This window comes from Triturus cristatus, chromosome 10 (genome assembly GCF_964204655.1).
Source record: "Triturus cristatus chromosome 10, aTriCri1.1, whole genome shotgun sequence".
NCBI lineage: Eukaryota > Metazoa > Chordata > Amphibia > Caudata > Salamandridae > Triturus > Triturus cristatus.
In genome coordinates, this window is record NC_140593.1 from 613,668,455 (window position 1) to 613,688,224 (window position 19,770).

A 19,770-nucleotide genomic window follows, 5' to 3' on the forward strand; every position below is an offset into this window, starting at 1 on the left:
TTGGTGTACCAGCAAAATAAGAGAACTATAACTAACTATTACTAATGTGTGGTAGCCCAAGGATGGCTAAAGCATCACCAATGACGGAAAAAGAGTGTGGGGGTGGGGGGTGAGTTTCGGGGGGGGCTGCAGGATATCAGCAGCTCCACCCAAGGAACAACTGAAAAGGATGTGCAAAAGTACAGGCCCCAAGTTTACAGGTCTACAACAGGATGATCAGCCAAGGATTTCCATGGGTTTTTAAGCACTCCCAAACATGAAACGTTCACTCTACAGCTGGGAGTGCAGTGCCCTCTATGGGTGGAGTCCGTGGCTGCATTTTATGTAGACTGAAGCTTGTTAAAAAAAGACACAGACACATGGTTTATGGTTGTACAAGGCTGTATTTAAAAGTGGTATGTACAATGTTTTCAACAAATCTTTATTTAACGGAGTTACTGACAATGCTTCATTCAAAGGTGTTATGTACAATGCTGTATTTACAGGTGTTATAATGGTTATTCCAGAAAGGCTGCAATCCTTTATTAATTACAATGTTTGCACATGGTTGCAGTGCTTTATTACTTATAAAGATTGCAGATGGCTTATGGGTGCTGGGTTATTTTAACAGATGGCTCTGGTCTTTAGGTGTGGTAACATTGACCTGATGTAAAGTGTCACCCCCCTCATTATGTTTATGTGCTACATTGTACACGATGGGTGGGGGGCAGTGACTTTTGGGGCCAGGACCCTTTAGGGATCAATTTTATTATTGCCAAAGTTATTTCCACCAGCCTTATGTATACTGTAAATTACTGCATATGTTATGTTATGTTAAATAATTTATAAAGCGCAACGGTTACCCTAGGGTGTCCTGGCGCTGTTACCAACAACTTAAGTAGCCACGTTTACCAGCGAGCGGAGTGAAGCCCGAGCATTTAGAGGGTAAATAACCATGTTTTCAATGCCCTTCTAAAGGACAGCAGATCTGACAGGTTTCGGAGTTGTGCCGGAAGGGCATTCCAGGCTTTCGCTGCCCCTACTACAAATCTTCTGCCTCCCCAAGACTGTTTATTTACCTTGGGGATAGAGGCAAGTTTCGCTCCCCGAGACCGGAGGTCTCTAGATGGTATATACCATTTTAGGTGTTCTTGCAAATAGACCGGTCCGGTCGCATGGAGAGCCTTAAAAGAAGTGCATAATGTTTTAAAGAGAATCCTTTTCCTGACTGGAAGCCAGTGCAGTTTCTGAATTTCCTTCGATATGGGTGCAAATTTAGGGATCCCGGACAATAATCTGGCTGCCGCATTCTGCAGCCTCTGCAACTTCTTCAGAAAACGCTCCTGGATGTTAAGATAGAGACCATTACAATAGTCTAATTTAGACATCACCAAGGCAGAGACCACTGTTTTCTGGCTATCTGTAGGCAAGAAAGGCAAGATTTTTCTCACGGTCCGCAGAACGAAGGATGTCGATGAAGAGACTGAATTTATTTGGGCCCCCAAGTTCAGCTTGTCATCCATTATTACTCCCAGGTTTTTTACTTTTGGAGCTGGGGCTAGGAAATTTCCCATACTGACCGGCCACCATTTAGAATTCCAAAAGGTTGGAGAATTAACCAAACACCATGACCTCAGTTTTGTCAGAATTCAGCTTCAGGCAGTTTTCCGCCATCCAGAGACTCACTGCCATCATGCAGTCATGGAATCGGATTGCCAAGCTGTCCTCCTGGCCTTGCTGCACGGATACCACAATTTGCGTATCATCAGCATAGGATGTTAAGTGAAAACCCAGGGTCTTAATAATGGGGGCCAAGGATGACACATAGATATTAAACAGGGTCGGGCTCAAGGATGAGCCCTGTGGAACTCCGCCGGGTAGGACAAATGGATTAGAGCAAAACTCACCCATGGAAACTACCCGAGATCTGTCAGTGAGAAAAGATTTAATGAGGCTCCAGGCCTTGCCCTGAATCCCGCATGCCCAGAGCCGGTCCAACAAACCCTGATGGTGGACCGTGTCGAAGGCCGCGGAGAGATCTAATAAGATCAGGGCTCCCCTTCCTCCCGAATCTACCGCTCTTCTAATCTCATCCGTGGTTTTCAGAAGTGCTGATTCTGTACTGTGGCCGCTTCTGAAACCATATTGTGTGTCTTCTAGTGTCTGAGATTTGTCTGAGATTTAAGAAGAAAGGCGGCAAGTTGAGTGTTTAGGGCTTTTTCCACCATTTGGTAGTGGGAGCCTAGATATGGGGCGAAAATTAGCGAGTTCCAGGCCATCTAAGTTAGGTTTTTTGAGCAGGGGTAGAATAGAGGCCTTTTTCCAGGGCCTGGGAAAACATCCGGTCTCGATCATTGTGTTAAAAAATAGAGTCAGGGCTTCACTTAGAGGTTCAGCAATTGCCTTTGCAATGGACACCGGACAGGGGTCGTAGGGTGATCCGGATCTTGCTGTGTCGAGTAAAGTGCGAACTAGTTCCAGAGGAAGAGGCTCAAATTTCTCAAGGACTACATTGGGGCAAAGATGAACTTTCCGCCCTTCATCATCACTTCCCTCAAATGGGGAACCATTCAAGGCCGAAAAAATCACATCCACTTTTTCAAAAAGAAGGATGCGATCCCTTCACAGAGTTCAAAGCTCGGTTGCAGTTGGACCGGACGAGGGTGTGACAGGTCTAAAACGGTTTTAAAAAGGGTTTTCGCTGAGTCTTTCGCCAGCTCAATTTTATTAATAAAAAACTTTTGTTTAGTCGCAAATAGCAAGTGTTTGTAGTTTGCTAACCCTTTCCTATATGCCCCTCTGTCGGCTTCCTTGTATTCTTTCCTCCAGACTCGCTCTAATCGTTTACAGGTAAGTTTACATTGTTTCAGTTCTTCTGAGAACCATGGAGCTGATGGGGTAAGTCTCTTAGGTCTAATGATCCTAGATGGAGCCAGTTTGTTATAGGCAGCATTAACCTAACTTGTATAGGCTATTGCCCCTTCCTCTGCTTCTAGATTTGCAGGAGTCAGGGTAGCTGAGAGGAGATCTTGAAGCTCCCCTGTATTCAATCTGTTCCAGGGACGGACCTCAATCTGCTTCTTTCCCTTAGACACACCTAAAGTGTGTCCCTGACTGGTCAGGTCAAACAGGATGGCCGAATGATCTGTCCAGATCAAAGGCCTGACTTCTGAGACCTGCAGACCCGGGTGGTTAGAAAAAACACCGTCCAGTGTGTGGCCAGCCAAATGAGTGGGAGCCATAACTCGTTGTGTGAGTTCCACGCTTTTCATAATATCTAAAAGAATGGCAGTTTCAGGGTTTGCGGGCATTTCCAGATAATAGTTAAAGTCTCCCAAGATTGTATAGGAACTCTGACCGATACAATCCTCCAGTAGGTGACCAATAGCTGCCTCAAAAATCTGCTTATTCCTCGGGGGTCTATAAAGTAAGATGCCTTTAAAAGTATGGTGGCTTGACAAGTAAAACTTAAAGGCCAGTGCTTCACACCCTTCATTGTCTATAGGGTGAAAGCTTGCCTTAAAAGAGCTGGGGTAAATTATAGCCAGACCTCCCCCTTTTTTGCCTTCGCCCCTGTTTAGTAAGTAGCACACATAACCTGGCGGTGTTGCTTTCAACAGATCAGGGCCTGTAGCCTCATCAGGCCAGGACTCTGTTATGAATGTTACTTGGATGTTATCGTCCTCAATAAACTGAGCGCATTCCGTGCTATGTTTAATCAGGGACCTAGCATTTAACAGTGCACACTTGCATGCTGGGGCTTGTGCCTTTAAGTGACAATGTTCCAAGACTTTATCCTTGTAGGGTGCTAAACATAGCAGTGTAGGTAATCTAGATTTGCACATGATACAAGTTCCTGATTGTGGAGGCAACTCTGCATTAAAAGCCCACTCCCTGCACTTAGGATTTCTCCCTCTACCTCTTATACTCAATAGTTCTCTCTGTGAGTAGACCATCCGGACCCGTTTGCAAGCAACAGAAGATACAGGGGATGTGGCACTGGGCACGGGCCTGGCACGGACGGGCGCAGACGGGCTTGCCTTTGGCGCACTTTCGGCGCGCCCGCTGCGCGTTCGCGGCATCGCTCTAAATATAGCGTGTGGGAGCCAGACGCTAGACTGCTCCCCACGCTACACCCAAGATGGCGGCCGCGCCGAAACTGGCTGTTTGAAGGTAACCCTCGTGTTCATAAAATGCTGTTATTAGGCTAAAAACCGATTAAAAACGATAATTCAGCCCACAAGCAGCCTGATAACCCCGTTTTCTAAAGGCCCCCGAATAAAATGATTAAAATGTTTAAAAATGCACAAGTATTAGTTCAGTTGTAAAATCACTAAAATTGGCAATAAAAATAGCACTAAATCTCATTGGCAATGTAGCGCTCTCTCTTCGCCTCCAACTCCCGGCTCAAGCCTCAGGAGTAGTACTAAGTGGTGTATGTGTGTGTGTTTGTGTGTGTGTGTGCGCATGTAATAAATGCACTTTTCTAAAGTAAAAGCACAAACTGGACAATCCTTTATTGAGTTTTATTATTGTGTGCCAGCGAATGGTGATTTCTACCCACACCACCTCCCCTGAGAAGGCCTTGGACTGTTCTGTTTCACGACGCTAGGAGATTCAAGCTCTACAAAGGTGTGTTTGATAACCAGTGAAGGACTCATTGCTTGTGCAGGCCACACAACTAATAGCTCATTTCCTTATAGCCCCATGGCTCACTTTCTTAAAACGTACGTTTTTACTTCCAGACGGACTACGTTCCAAATTTACACCTTGCTTTACTAAGTGCCCTTACTAGGGTGTGAGCAGTAAAAGTGAAAGTTGGGCCTCACAGCGTGATGTTATACAAGGCATACAAGGCAAGGACACGTGGAATTCTTCAACTTAATTGAACGTGGGCTAGAAAAACAGAGATAAGACTTGTTGAAGAAAATGTTTTTGCCAGTTTCTTTCGTTGTATGCCGCTATACAGTGCTCGGAATATCGACCTGCAAAGAAAATATTGCATCCTCAATATCGACTACTACTATATATTTTCAAAAAGTAAGTATAGATAGAGACGTAAAGATGAACCATTGTTAACTCCACAAACAATTTATACCTTGATGATATAGTGATAGTTGGTGCTGTGGAACAAATATTTCTCAAGATCGATATTTCAAACACGGTATTGTGGTATAACAATATTTTTTTTAAAGCCTCATTCACACACTGCCTGATGAAGTGATAATCTATCAACAAAGCTTGTACAAAAATGTTGTTAGCATCATTAACGCATCAACTTGTTTTCTTTGGATCAGAATATGCAAGTATAATTGGGGGGGGGAGGGAGGGAGAAGAGAGAGAGAGAGAGAGAGAGAGAGAGAGAGAGAGAGAGAGAGAGAGAGAGCGCGTGTATGTGTGTATATATAAAGATTATCAATACATTACAAATGTGACAATATTCTACTACATTTCGTGAACAATAAGTATGCAGATGTAAAGCGAACAACGCACTATGTCGACACAGCTTGGGAATAAACTTTATAAACATTATTTGCTTTTACGATTCTGAAACACTCCTTAGCTCTGAAACTGCAAGTGAATACAATCATACAATGCAAGCAAACAAAAGGGTACAAAATGGCCTCTTACCTCCTGTGATACAAGTAAATGACCGGAAAGTAATATAAGTTTTTTTGCTTCCTGCATTTCCCCTGATTCCACCAGCAGTTCACTGCTACAAACAACACCTGCCAAACAAAAGCAAACACCACATTAGCAGCGAAGAACTGTACAGCAAATGATAGAGCGTGGAGAGAAAGAAGATGCTTCAGAACATAACTGAACAAAGAATGCTCAGAAAACTAGCATACTTAGCTGCCACAGAAGGAGATGAAACTAGTCACCACATGAGATAAAACTGCCTACTTTGCATATTGTTAACTTCTGTACATTCACTGGATGAGAAAACGTTCCCTAATTAGTGGAACTCAGGATAGCGTGAATTCTGAGAAAAAACATTTCAACTGAACAAAACGTGTAAAAACACGGGTAACTACCTTATTATCTTTCATACATTCACTTGCTTCTTTGAATAACAGCACAGTGTCCGGCAACAATCTTTGATAGCAATAAAAAGCAAAGGGTTTGTTTTGACTCTGGAGATAGGACCACTGTGGCGGCCCCGTCCTCGCTCTTCGCGCCCGCCATATTTTGAGATCTCGCTTCCATCGCAGAGTTCTCTGTAATGGAGGTGCATCTGCTGGTGCGGCACATGCACGGCATCACAGCTGAATCCCAACCGTGTTTGTTGCCATCGACTAGTCATTCATTTTCAAGAAATGCGCACCACAGCTTTAACTCTGAAAAGCAAACTATTGCGCTCTGCTGCACAGAGAGTTTTGTTACTGCATGTGGGGGCTACTAATTGTTTGTACATCATAGGCCCGCCATGCATTACATGACTGACCAATGCAGGGACAACCTAAATAGGTCAGGGCGACCACCACTGTTACCTCGTGGTCCAGTAGCGGATGAGTCATCAGATCAAGAGTTTCCCACCGGTGAGGCCAACTGAGGTTCCACTCTCAGAACCCGAGTGGTTCCCTACTTCAGAGTGGAAGAGGGAAACCCAAAATTGGGAGATGTGGTGTCCAATATATGTTGGGCTGGCAATGCCCCACTTCCTCCAGTCTCTAAATGACACTCTTCTTAATGTTAAATATAAAATACCCATCTGTAACCCATGGCTTTTCAAAGGACACGAATCTCAGCTGTGCCCCCTTACACAGGAGAATTATGGGCGATCATAGATATAATGAAAAGCTGTTTAGGCATCGACAGTGTGCAGAATGAACTGAAGCAGTTGCAAAGAAGTCTTTTAAAGAAAAAGATCCCAAAAGACCCCCGGTTGAATCTTTTCGCGTTCAATTTCTGCCCCACAGTCTGGGATCCCTTGTCCAATGTGATCACAATTCTAGGCAGCCAAGGTTTTTATTTGTCTTGCCCCAAATCTCTAAATACCAATGTGGTGAGGAAAGTTCAACAGGAGATTTCAATGTTCTACTCAATTCATCCCTGCAACCCATTAGTGGTGAGTGCCATTTTCCATCCATCAACATTCCTGCCTTTGACGCAGATGTCGTTTGTGCCTATCTTTCCACGAACTGTGAAAGTGTCAAGTAATTCAGATACAGACATCAACAAAACCCTCAGTGCAACATCAGTCTGTAACAGGTGCCTTTTTCAAGGTCATATAACAATCATAACCAAAATAACGTAGTCACAATTTTTACCTTATTAGTGCATTCACTGGTGTATATACACGTCAACATATTCCTAAGGTGATATTGCAAATGCCATCTTAGATAAGATACAATATATAAGGACTACCACTTGACTACTTAGTTAAGAGAAAAACTTCACCCAGACGCAGATTCAGATGAGAATGGCACCAGATTCCATCTTGACCAAAGAGGGCTCCAGCAAGACTCCCCGAGGCTCTACAAAGCTTTCCATTCTGCCTTTACAAACTGGTGTTATAATTGTGTTCACACGTAGAAGCAAATCTCCTACCTTTTGGCCTTGTGCTCTAAGTAGCTGACAAGCTATTCCAAACAGACAACAAACCTTCATAAAATCAGGATTATTATTTAATAATCTGCTAGAACTAGCATAGTGCTTAGACACAGCACAGTGAGGTTTAAGGGCTATAAATTGTGATGTTATGATTTTCCCTGTTTTCGCTGTTGTTGAAAAGCTTAGCTACATGTTATTATCTTCTGTGATGTTACCAATATTATGTTCACTAGATCCAAGCATTTTAAAATAACTATTCTAAAATAAAAATAATGAAATACATATTTAGTGTCTAGTGATCTTGAGTGTATAAATCATTAAAGAACAATTGTTTATTCATCTATTAGGTGGGGTTCTGAGGGGCTATAATAACCAGTCTTTCACATTCAGCACTGGTGTATTTGACTAAGTTCACTTGCGTCACCCGTGGGTGCAAAAACAAACCTTGTAGAGCTGAGCCAAAGACTCAGTTTACACAACACTCAATGTTTGTAGAAGGCAACGGATATGCTTCTCTCCAGAGGGGGCAGTGTCACTCGTGATCACTCGTGATTATAAGGTTGAATCAGGAAACGGTGACATTTAAATTCACATTAAGTAATTCAGGCACAACCGATTATCACAGGAAGAATACATGTACGAGCACGAACTGAAGTCACACTTAAGTAACGAAACCTGCTACGCTTTAAGTACTGCAATCTAAGCGTGCAACCAACAAGTTACAAACAATATATATTGACTTTCAGGAGGGCTGGGCATTTTGTACTACACTCATGATAGCGATGGAACAGAACTTGAAAATGAAGTGCCATGACAACACACACTGAAAAGGGTAAATCTTAGCTCCTCCGGAGATCTTTGATGTATATAGGCCCATATGCAGACTTGTGAACTAGAAGCAAACACGCACTAGAACTACACTGTAGGCTTCCCAAGTTTTAAAGACTTGAAATTTCTGAATGTTCTTTTTGGTTGCACCTTTCAAAAGAGACTTGCGATATTATTATGTGGAGCCTACAAGGGCTATATCAATCAAATAATTGTGGCATTCTGATAGAAATGTTGTAATATTACAGTAGCTTGATGTAATAATGGGAGCTGGCAATAATGGCATTTGTTTGTTAATCTATAGAGCCTTATCAGCGGCCAGAGGTACACACACACTATGGTTAAACTATCTGGGCTGGCTAAATGAAGGTAGAAAACACCTGTACATTATAAATGAAGAATTCAAATTTTTTGTAGTTCATGTCTAGCACTGAGAAGGAATTTGGATCCTGAGAAAACTATTCCATTCGTAAAAAGTCATTGCATATAGTGCACTGGCTTTTTGTAAATGTAACAGTATTTTTCAAATGGACCTATATATTAATAAACTACTGAATCGCAGGGGGACACAGAAAGACCTGCCTATTTAAAATGTATTGGACAGGTCGATATTTGCAATCCCCTATGATTTGTTGCAATCACAGAGATGGTGGCCTGCATGGGACAGCAGTCCTCCATTCCTCCGACTGCATTCAATATAGGAAAACTTTTTTTTTTTTTTTTTAAAGTAAAATGTGTTCCCTAAAAACAGTGCTGAATAGAAAAAAAACATTTCATTTTAGAAAACCTTACGGGAGCAGGTAGTGCAAATCGCAGTGTTTACAATTGCTAAAGGGCTTTGTAAATGAGGCCTCTAGTTAAATTTCAATTAAGCCTGACAACTTGTACTCAGTAAAATAAAATCTTAGAATGTTATCAAGAACTTGTTTATTAACAACCAGATCTGTAGTGGGACTGCAAGTTAGCCGAAACAATACCTCATTGTCATACACATACAGTTCTGAAGACTATCCCTCAGTAATTGTTGTAAAATATGAATATGAAGAATATATTTTTTGCAAGAGCGATGGTAACAGACAAGATCCCCAAGGAACACCATATCAATCTATAAACCATTTGGGGAACATATCCCTTCACATACTTTTAAGTGGACATTTGTTAGGTACAAACTGAACCATGTGCCTATTGGCTCCAACAATCTGCCAGCCTCTACTCTAGCTAGTACCATGGAGTGGTCAAGGGAGTACAACGCAAATTGTAGGTCAAGCAACATCAACAAAGGGCAGTACAGTTATCTTAACTATTTTGAGTAGATGAAACCACATCCAGAAGGGCCTTAATTGTGCTCCTTGGGTATATGAGGTAGTTTGATCGCTCAACTATTTTTATCACCGTCTCTTGAACAACACAGTGCAGTGGAAAAAAAACAGTAAGCAGCTTGCCATTTTCCAAAAGGGTCATTATCCTGGAAAGCTTCACGTCAGCAGGAATTTAAGGAATATCCAACTGACATGAGGCAGAACATTGGCCTAGGAACCCTCAAAATACTTGGTGGAGTCACAAGAACCTGCATCTGTTATGTAGCAGCACCCACCTAATCTAACATGGGTTGTAGCTCTTGCTTAGAGACTCATAAGCTTGGAAGCAGTAAAGGACTTAAAGATACTGTATACAAAATGTGAAGAATATGATATTTCTTCTGCAACCATGTGTCGCTTCCAAGAGCCAGTCACTTGTAAATGGATCTGGGCAGCTATAGTCATTTAAGGACTTTGGCTCATCAAAGCTCCCACTGCAATGAACAATTGGAGTCAGACAGTGATTATAATAGCAAACAAGTTGCAGCTATGTTGGGGTCAGCAACTCACTTTTCAGTAGCTACCACTGAACATATCCTGTGGGGCTTTTCCATAGCTGCAGCTTACCCCACTCACTACCAATAATATGACTCCCAAAGTGCACCAGAAGCCACCTCATTCTGGAGGCTAACTGCTGGAGGGCAAAGCAGTAAGCCAGAGAACATGGCACTTAAAGAAAGGTCTATGCCGAATCATCAGTATGTCTTGCAACTTACACTACCTCCTACTGGCTAAAGACATTACATGGGGAATTAAAAGCCAGTGCAGGAGTCATAGATACTGTAACTCGGTAACGCATTACAATGATAAATGAACACAAAACCAAACTGCAAGATTTGAAACTTACCAGTGATATCACTAAAGAGGGCACAGAAGGTTTAAGGTGATATGGCAGAATTAACTACAGAAATGCTTATGTATGTTGGGCATTTTTGTGACGGGCTGCATGCACTGAATGTGTTGTACTCTCTGCAGACACTTCACACCTGGCTCCTCTCCACCTGGCATCAAACTCTTGGTAGCCAGAACCACACCTGTGCACCATTCCCCACTTCCAGATCGACGTCTCTGCGATGTGTTTATGAAGTACGAGTTATTCTAGGCACATCCCTAAACAGTGCCTAACTACACAGTTTATTTTTTAAACACTCTTTATTGGCATTTTACATATATTAACAGTATCAGGTACATTTGTATTAGGATCTTTCAAAATTATACAAGACAATGAAACAGCAATCCGATGTAGTAATTGCACCTCCCTCCTTATTCCCCAAAGCAAGTCCAAATGTAAATTATAGAAAGCAACGTTGTGTGCTTATCCACTGCACCCGCTGTTTCCAAGGAGCGATCAGAGGATCAGAACAGTTCAACATATGAATGTAAAGTGCACCGAACAATCCAAATTTCACAGAAAGTTAGTTTATTCTATCCATATTGCATCCAAGATAATCTTTATAATGACACAAAACAGCCAACGCGTTTTTGTCCACTGCATGTGGACTTCATCAGGGCACAATTTGTTTTTTCTTTTAACATATTGATGCCTGAAGTATGCCGAGAGTTATCTTATAGGTTCATATAAATTCCTGGTGTGGATATTAGCCTATTCTTTGTTGGATCCCCATATATTTGGGGGCAAGCAAGATATATCAAGATTCCTGAGTCAATAGCAGGGTGGCACCTTGATACATGCAGTCACCCGCCTTCCGAACTGGCGTCTCTCCAGGAGTTCACTTACTGTGTGGCTCTACCCCATGTGTACGTGGGCGCAGTAAGTATACAAACCACCAGCGGGTGTCAATAACAATGACGAATAATGAATGCTCCACTGCCACTCGCCGCGTTGACCACACGTTCTGGGTGTTAGAAACTCAACAAATACTTTTATTTTTTCAAGTGCCACCTGTGGGTCAGTTTCTATGGGTGTCCTCACAGTGATTCTGGGAAGCAAGGAGGGTCATCTGGTTGTTTAGTGCTTCTGTGATCCTAGATAAGTAGATGCATCGAATGGGTCATGATAATAGACCAGGTGTATAGCCAAACCCATGCTTTCAGAGCTACATAAAATCTATGAAATGTTCTATTGAAGCCAACTTAGCTCCAGAACATGGCGCACAGAGGCCTGGAAGCAGGGGCAGGTGTGGGGGCATTTAGTGTAGTATGAAAGGAAATTGGCAGACAAGGGGGCGGAGAAGTAAAAAATGGTAGCACCAGGTAGGCTAAAGGGTACATGTGCAAGTCTGGGCGTGTAGAGGCTGGCCTGGCAGGATAGGAGCATGTACTGGGTCTGCACCTACTGGACAGGGAGGGGAGAACTTCACACCTCAGAGAGCACTGGAGCAGGTCTTGGGTGCCTTAATGGCCTGTGACCATATCATATGATCCGAGAACACGGGAACTGCTAGAAAAATGGTAGGCCCAGAACACAAAGGGAGATCTGGTGAAATAAGGACAGACCTTTGAGAACAGTGGGAAAGAAGGCCTGTAAGTTCACAGGAGGTCCTGGCACCCGTAGTATACCAAGCAGCATAGAGGAAGGCCTGGCAGAATAATGGAGGGCTAGTGCCACACTGGTTGGCCCTGGAGCTCAGGGGAAGCCTGGCAGCATGTGAGCATGCCTGGCAGCTGAAAGGGCATGGCTCCTGTCAAGTATACTGACTACCGAAACGTGCCTCTGCATTACCTGCATAGAAGCCTTTGTGCAGCAAGAGCGCACTCTTGGAGTACCTGGTGTATGTACGCTCACATGTATAAAAATAAACCAATGGCAGTTGTTTTTTTTCTCCACAGAGCAGACGCAGGAGTGCACACTGCACTGTGCATAGCTGCCAAAGTTTCAGATTGCTATGTGTGACATTTTCATAAATTCAGTGTAATTATGAGTGACATTCAAGGACTATGAGTGACACTTCCTCGCAAGCAAAAATCAAGCAATGAACATGAGGGAAACATATAAATATCAGAAATTGCAACTATTTTAGCAACCAGACCCTCTAAGATCTTAAACTGCTGCACTAGTGCTGCTGGGAAATTTCATCTGTAACTGGCTCTGCGTGAGACTGCGATTGTACCAAGCAACCCACCCACTGCTCTAGTGGTCCCCAAAGGATAGAATATACAAAAAAATGGCAGTGGTCTGAAAACACAGACAATTACAGTTTGTATGATAGCGGCTATAGTTAGTGGAGTGCTGTAAAGCTATGCAGACCAATGGTTTGTCAAATTTCCAGGATTTCATTTCTGAAATGGACTGTAAAGTGCCCAGATGCATTTTAGCTTCCAGCACAGCGCTATAAAAAGTTCACAAATAAATACAGTCAACAAAAGTGTATCGTAATTATTATGGGAAATATTCATTCTAAATAAAACAATGTGAGGCAGGGCAATACAAGACGTTCAGGCAAAAAGCAAACAGCAACTGGTGGGGCTGTGGTATGTGTTTACGCGATTTACGTCTGCCCCCTTTCCCAGTGACAGACCCTTAGAGAGAACAGAATATTCCCACAGCACCTTGAAGAAGTGAAGGATTTAAAACTAATAATAAAAGCATAGACAGACAGTAACTAACACACACAAATGGAGACCTGTGCGGTCAGGAATCTGCAGGTAATTTATATACATGCTTTGCATGGGCACCATTAGGACGCTTCAGCTTCAGTGCTCCCAGGCCCCACACAGCTGGAGCGTGCTCATTAGGCGGTTATGCCCATTAATTGGTGCATTTCCACAGAGCACTCCAGGATTCCCCCTCAGCCCTACAGGCCTGTATGCTGCTCCAAGTTCTCTTGTTTTAATTGTCTCTCCTTGACTGCCCCTCCCTCTGACCCAGCCTCAGCAGTGGAGCCCCCACTTTACGACACCTTCAGCTTCTTTCATAGTCATACCCTGTTCACATCGCTCACTTACTTCATAGCTCCCAAGGTTTCAGATTACTATGTGTGGCATTTTTATAATTGCAGTGTAATTATGAGTGACAGATCAACAACTATGAGTGACACTTCCTCCCGAGCAAAATCAAACAATGAAAACGATGGAAACATAAGTATTCGAAATTACAACCACTGAGTAACGAGAAACTCTAATAAGATCTTAAAACAGGGAGTTGAGGTACCTGCAGGTCTGTGGACTGATGCTGGGCTATAGCTGTTTCCTGGGCAATAAAATGTAACGTGTACTGTTTTAAATAGTTTCTTGCACATTTATTTAGCAAGAATTCATTTTCAAATTATATTACTCAATGACACGAATGCAGGTAAGAACTTTAAGTGCTATAGCGATTCAGGATTGTGAATTCAAAAGCAGAAAAGCTAATTGAATATAATAGAGAGCTTGCTTTAAATTAATTTGGGAAACAGCCACTGTACTTGGGACCTATTCAGGAATAACACCAACCTTTCCCTCATAAAGCTCGAGGTTAGCACATCTCAGTGTCCATGTCGCAATATCAACTACTTGTGAAGCAATTGTCTTACTATCATGCACGTATGCATGTCAAGTGCCTGCTGACGACCCTGGACACCTTCAGAGGCTGCTGATTGGTTGCCACCGCCGCTGTCGCAGGGCTCCTATAACCCTCTTAACCAAATGTTGGAATTTCTGGCGCTCCACAATTGCAGGCCGCGTCACTTTGGTCTGCAAGCCTTGCGGCAGGCAGGCTTGGGCCGTGGGGCACCGCGGGTGCCGTTGCAATTCGATTTTGCCATCCGGCCCGCCTCCAGAGATAGTCATCCAGACCTAGCCGCTGTCCTGTCATTCTTTGAAGTCCCGGGCGGGGCGTCCAGTGACAGACTGTCCGTCCTGGCGGCCCCTGCATCACTGACTCTCCTGCGATAAAATACTGAATTCAGGGGGGGGGGGGGGGGGGGGAGCGGGGGGTGGGAGTGATAATAACAACAGGTAGCACGCGGCCACACGACGGCCTGGGCCAGTGTGAGCGCACGGTCACTGGCATGATTATATGCAGCTCTCCCTCCGCGCATGATTATATGATGCCGCGCTGCCCACAAACTAGCCAGCCGCCTTCTTACTTCTGGCTCTATCAGCCCTCATTACCAGCCCCAGCCCCTCTCTCAATCAAAACAGCCTTTCAAGTGAGGATCAGGGCCGCGCTATTAGGTAGATTATCGCTGTGCTCCAAGCAGCTGCATGAGACCCCGCAGACGGGCCTCTGGGGTGTGAGTTCAGGGGCGAAGGGGAAACGGACATCACTGCCTTTTAGCGTGCTTCAAGGACATAAAAAAGTGGACAGAGGCTTTTCACGAGGGGCTCGGCATGGCTGTCTGTGCAGAGCAGCACAGACATCGGACACAGGCCTGGAAGCAGGACTGCCTTCTGATTTTGTTGCTAGGGGCCGATTTAAAAGCAAATTGGCGGCACTAGTACAAAACTGGCCCCCTGTAAAGAAACCGCCCCCACCCCTTCTGGCCTCCCGGGGGATTACCCAGTGCCCGGTATTACCAGACCAGCCCTGCAGTTGCTGACTCGTCAGCGCTACTCTAAACCTTGGCTGTTGTGGAGAGAAATAGTACTATATGGTATTAAATCCTACACCCGTCCTAGTAACACACCTTGTGCTTCGCTGTGCCTCAAGTCCCCTTCTCTCGGGTCATGTGTTGCAGCGTTATGGTCAGCTCAACAGGCCGCTCCTTTCCTCATCACTGGTCCATCCGCCGTCTGCACTTCTCTCTCGGTCCGCCTCTGCTGGCGGCGGATTTGACCGATTCTCGCCATCCTCCATACACCGCTCACCGCCAGCCAGCGCCACCAGGAGGGTGAATACAAGGACGTGGAGGAACGAGCGAGGAGCAGTGGGGGCGTTCCACAGGAGGTAAGGCTCAGAGCAGTGGAGGCCTCTAGGCAGAGCGAAGAGGCCAGGGGTAGGCTGGTGTGGCTTGTTCCCCTGCGGAGGCCCTGCCCATCACCTGCGGTCACTGCCCACTGCTCTCAGTTACTTCCTCAATTTTTGCACAATTCTGCCCTGGGAATACTTAGGGTGTCACCTGGGCCAGGTTTCTTTGAGGCCTACGCCAACTTCGGCTGCTTCCTCCCTTTAACCCCCCCCCCCCCCCCCGCCCCCCACCACCGTTACCTCCCGCATAGGTAATCCCAGGAGCCTCGGGAGTCTTTTTTATTTTATTTAAACCTCAGTCTCCTCAGCTCCCTTAGCCCCCTCGTCCCTGGCTCACTCACTGTGCTCTTGCCAGAGGAGACCGGACGGGAAAGAAGTGAGGGTAGAGTAGTAAAGAGAAGGATCATAAGCAGGCCGACCCTGGCTCCCTGCTACAGGAAGCGGCCAGGCCCTGTTGAGTTTGCTGGTTGCTCCTTCATTTTCTTCTTGGTATTTTTTCTGGTATTTGGCTACAGCTCCCCTATTGGTGGCCTGGAAACAGATAGCAGCATAGCATATCTGTGACTCTTTGTAAGGTCCTGTGACCACCATCTGTCCCCAGCTATTACATTGTGTCTCCCTGGAGTGCCGGTGTACTCTTAAGTCTGGTAGGAAAGGTGGCCAAATTTGTTGCTACCTAACTTTAATTTCTGTACACCAGAGGGTAATTGGCAAACTATTATACTATGAGATCATGTCGTCTACGAGGGTTGCTACAGTTACAGTCACAAAAAAGACAGAAGACTGTCAAGAAAGTTAAAGCCCAAAAGGCTACATCACCCGGCAATGAGATGGATCTTGAGGAAACGTTAGTCCACATTGAGGTATCATCAAGTATGGAACATGTGAAAATGGTCCTTGATCAAATATCTAAGACTGTTCTCAACATTGGGGCTCAGCTCTTCCTGTCCCGTATTATGGACTATTTTAAACAGTCAGATACAGTTCGATGTGAGGGGGAGGGGGGTTATTTATCTGCCCCAGCAACTCTATGATCACCAGCAATAGGTTTGGTAGTGTGCGATGGTGTGTTTATTCAGGGAGGTGCGACAGGTGATTGTCTGGAGCAGTCTGCTGATGATGTGGTCTCATGTTTAAAAACTAGTGACGCAAAAGCTATTCCATCCAAAAGAGGGAACCCTCATGTAACAGTGGTTAAGGCCCAAGTAAATTCGGAGCCTGTCAATTAAACATGACAACAGATCAAATAATGATGCCTGTTCAAAAGATCTGTCCCACAAAGGCGGAAGGCGAAGCTCAGGATGTATTTGATTGTTATAGTGATCTAGGTGAATGTCATGTAGCAGTCATTTGCTTGGACGATATGCAATCTAATCATAGTTTTTCTAAATTACCTATATCTAAGAACACAAGAGTCTGCGAGAATCTAGGAGTCTAAAAATCAGTCACTAAATAACAAAAAAAACAGTATCAACACATTTAGCCTGTAATATGGGATTGTGATAATACTCTGACTCACAATCAACTTTAATCCCCCAAAAATGTAATCTTAGAGGCTCTGACCAGGTGCTTAAGAAGGCTGACCAAATAGATAACTCCTTGAATTCTGCAGACCTTTTGGTTTTAGATGACTACGATGTACCCACGCTAGAAGAAGAGTGTCCACCCCCAAACATCAAAGTTAGTCGGATAATGGAGTACTGCAAAATTTGCTGGGTACAATAGATGCAATACCAACAGCATTACATTTTCATTCCAACAAACTTGATATCCAGGTGGATTGATTAAAACCTTAGCAGTATATGTGGCATGGATTGACAAACAATTGCACAATTTAACTAACCTGGTGGTAAGAGCCCAGTCTGATGTTAATAATCAACTAATTAAAGGTCTGTGTTCACATATTTTAGATAATGTGTCGGAACTTCCCAATGTAGTAGGGTCTCTTACCGATGAAGTTAACAACCAAAAGTAGAACTACCTTTACCTCCCCATATTGGTTGAGGGTCAGGGGCAGCTAGTGTGGAGTACAAAGCTTCAAAATGTTCAGTGCGATGATCCCGCACATATAGCCAGTGGTTTAGCCGGGGATGCTAGGAAGTTAGAAGGAGGTTTGGGGCTAGACATTGTTACAGATGAAAGTCCTATTGTAACAGGAAATGCTAATAAAGAGAGAAGTCAAGTTTTAAATTCTACAGCCTTAGGTGATGGCACTAGTGGTGACCCACCTTGAATGACAATGGCTAAAAAAAGGACGCAGATGACTCGGAACGAAGCTAAGAAAACTAAAGACATATTGGTTAAACCCAGAGATTGTTATTCCATCTTTAAACCGACTGGTCAGAAATCACAAAGGCATGACCAATCATTTAAGGGTGCAGATACTCCCTTTGATTCTACCTAGACAAACCATCTGAACTCCCTATTGAAGACGCAGGTACATAGCCTTCCAGTAGGCAGTAGAAAAAAAAGAGTCTGCAGGCATTTTTGACGTTACCGGTATCAATAATAGGATTGTGTCAATGCAAAATGATAGCGGTATTCAGAACAAGCGAGAGAGCAAGCAGGTTCATGGAAATAGTATCTGAGAAATGGACTATCATTTGCAAATGCGGACTGAGCCAATTATAAATAATGTGGCTAAATCATTGTCACAGGGTCATGCTAGTCAGAGAATAGAACAGGTCTGGTGTCACCTAGAAACTATCATCTCCTGGAGGACATCAGAACAACTATTTAGCAAACAATGAATCCTCGCTAGCAATACATACAAGGGGTATGCATGAAAATCAATCTTCTAATACCCTGAAATTATTTTTCCACCTCTTATACAAATCTTGGGGCATACATGATAGTTTGAGTCGGAGCTCAATCATAAATACCCATTTCCACAATTGCTGAATTAACATTTATTAAATCTACGGATCTTCTTTCAGTCCAATTTAAAAAAAATCATTCAAATTCAGCCTGTGAGTCCACTATTACAACTTGGACTACCAATAAAATAGCAAACAAAATTCTTGATTCAAGTTTATATTTTTAGGAATGGGGCACTGAGATCAAGAAATGCATCCCTTCAAAATATCCCTCCATTTTAGAAGTACTAGTTCCAAGAGCGGAAAAAAAAAAAGGTTGATTGCAAAAAGTAAATGCCATTAGTCAGAGGTGCGACTGGCCCATTGAATAAATCAGTTCATAACACCGGTCTGTTAGTTACCAAAATATTAAAAGGAGCACGCACATGTGAACTGTTAACTAAAAATAAAACGCCATTCCATGTATTTACATGGCTCCCAGCAACCCTTGCAAATGTGTCTTAAGGTGATGATGACTGAACTTTGCTTGCAGCAAGCGAAAATGATAAACAAATGAGAATATGTTCCTGGATTGTGCACGGGTTAGCCCATTTGCTGGCCGATCCTGATACACTTAAATACCTTTGAAATTTTAATGTTTCAATAAACATGGTTAGAGCAAGATACTCTATTGCTTGGGTTTAATGAATTTAATCTTCCAGCCACACGTACTAATAAACAAGGCCGAGCAAAGGGCGCTCTCTTATTTTATACTGCAACCGAATTAAGACTAACAGTAGAAGCAATTGATTTGCAGTTGGCATGGATACATGATGTTCTATTACAGTATAACTACCATATGATAATATTCAATATTTATCTAAACATGAGGAAAAATAAGTTGACCCAGATGTTTATCTTGTGGGACATCATAAGAACATTAGCACTTCGGTATCCAAATGCCGGTTTGATAATCTCTGGTGACTTTAATATACATATGGTTGCATTTAACTCTTCAGGTAGGACAAGTAATGGTATTGCCAACATGTGTTGCGACAACATTTGCAACAGTTTGGCTAACTTGGTTAAATGAAAAATCCTTGTCTAAATCAGGGGTAGTTCCATCTTTTAAACAGTCCAAGCATGGTTCAATAATTGATAACACTTTTATCTCAGATAAAGTGGGTTAAAAAATGGCTGAATATATGGTGACTCCTCGACTCGAAAGTGACCAAAACCCTCAGATATTCAAGCTACAACTGCCAATAAGCTATAACCCCAAATCCAATGAGCTTCAAAAAATTGTTTTTTCTTCATATAATTTGAAAAGGCTGGTATGTCACTCAGAAAAACAAGTTGAAATAATGAAGTTTGCTGAAGTTTGAATAAAGGATAGTGATCAGGC

The 19,770-nt window shown here is 43.4% G+C and overlaps 1 protein-coding gene across 1 annotated transcript in view; it reads right to left on the minus strand.

Annotated features, from left to right (window-relative positions):
* TXNDC11 (thioredoxin domain containing 11) overlaps positions 1 to 19,770 on the minus strand; it is a 440,118-nt gene that overhangs the window by 327,225 nt on the left and 93,123 nt on the right. Inside the window, exon 3 of the mRNA XM_085632134.1 lies at positions 5,611 to 5,708. Coding sequence (XP_085488260.1) covers positions 5,611 to 5,708 — 98 coding nt within the window. The remainder of the gene's footprint in view (positions 1 to 5,610; positions 5,709 to 19,770) is intronic.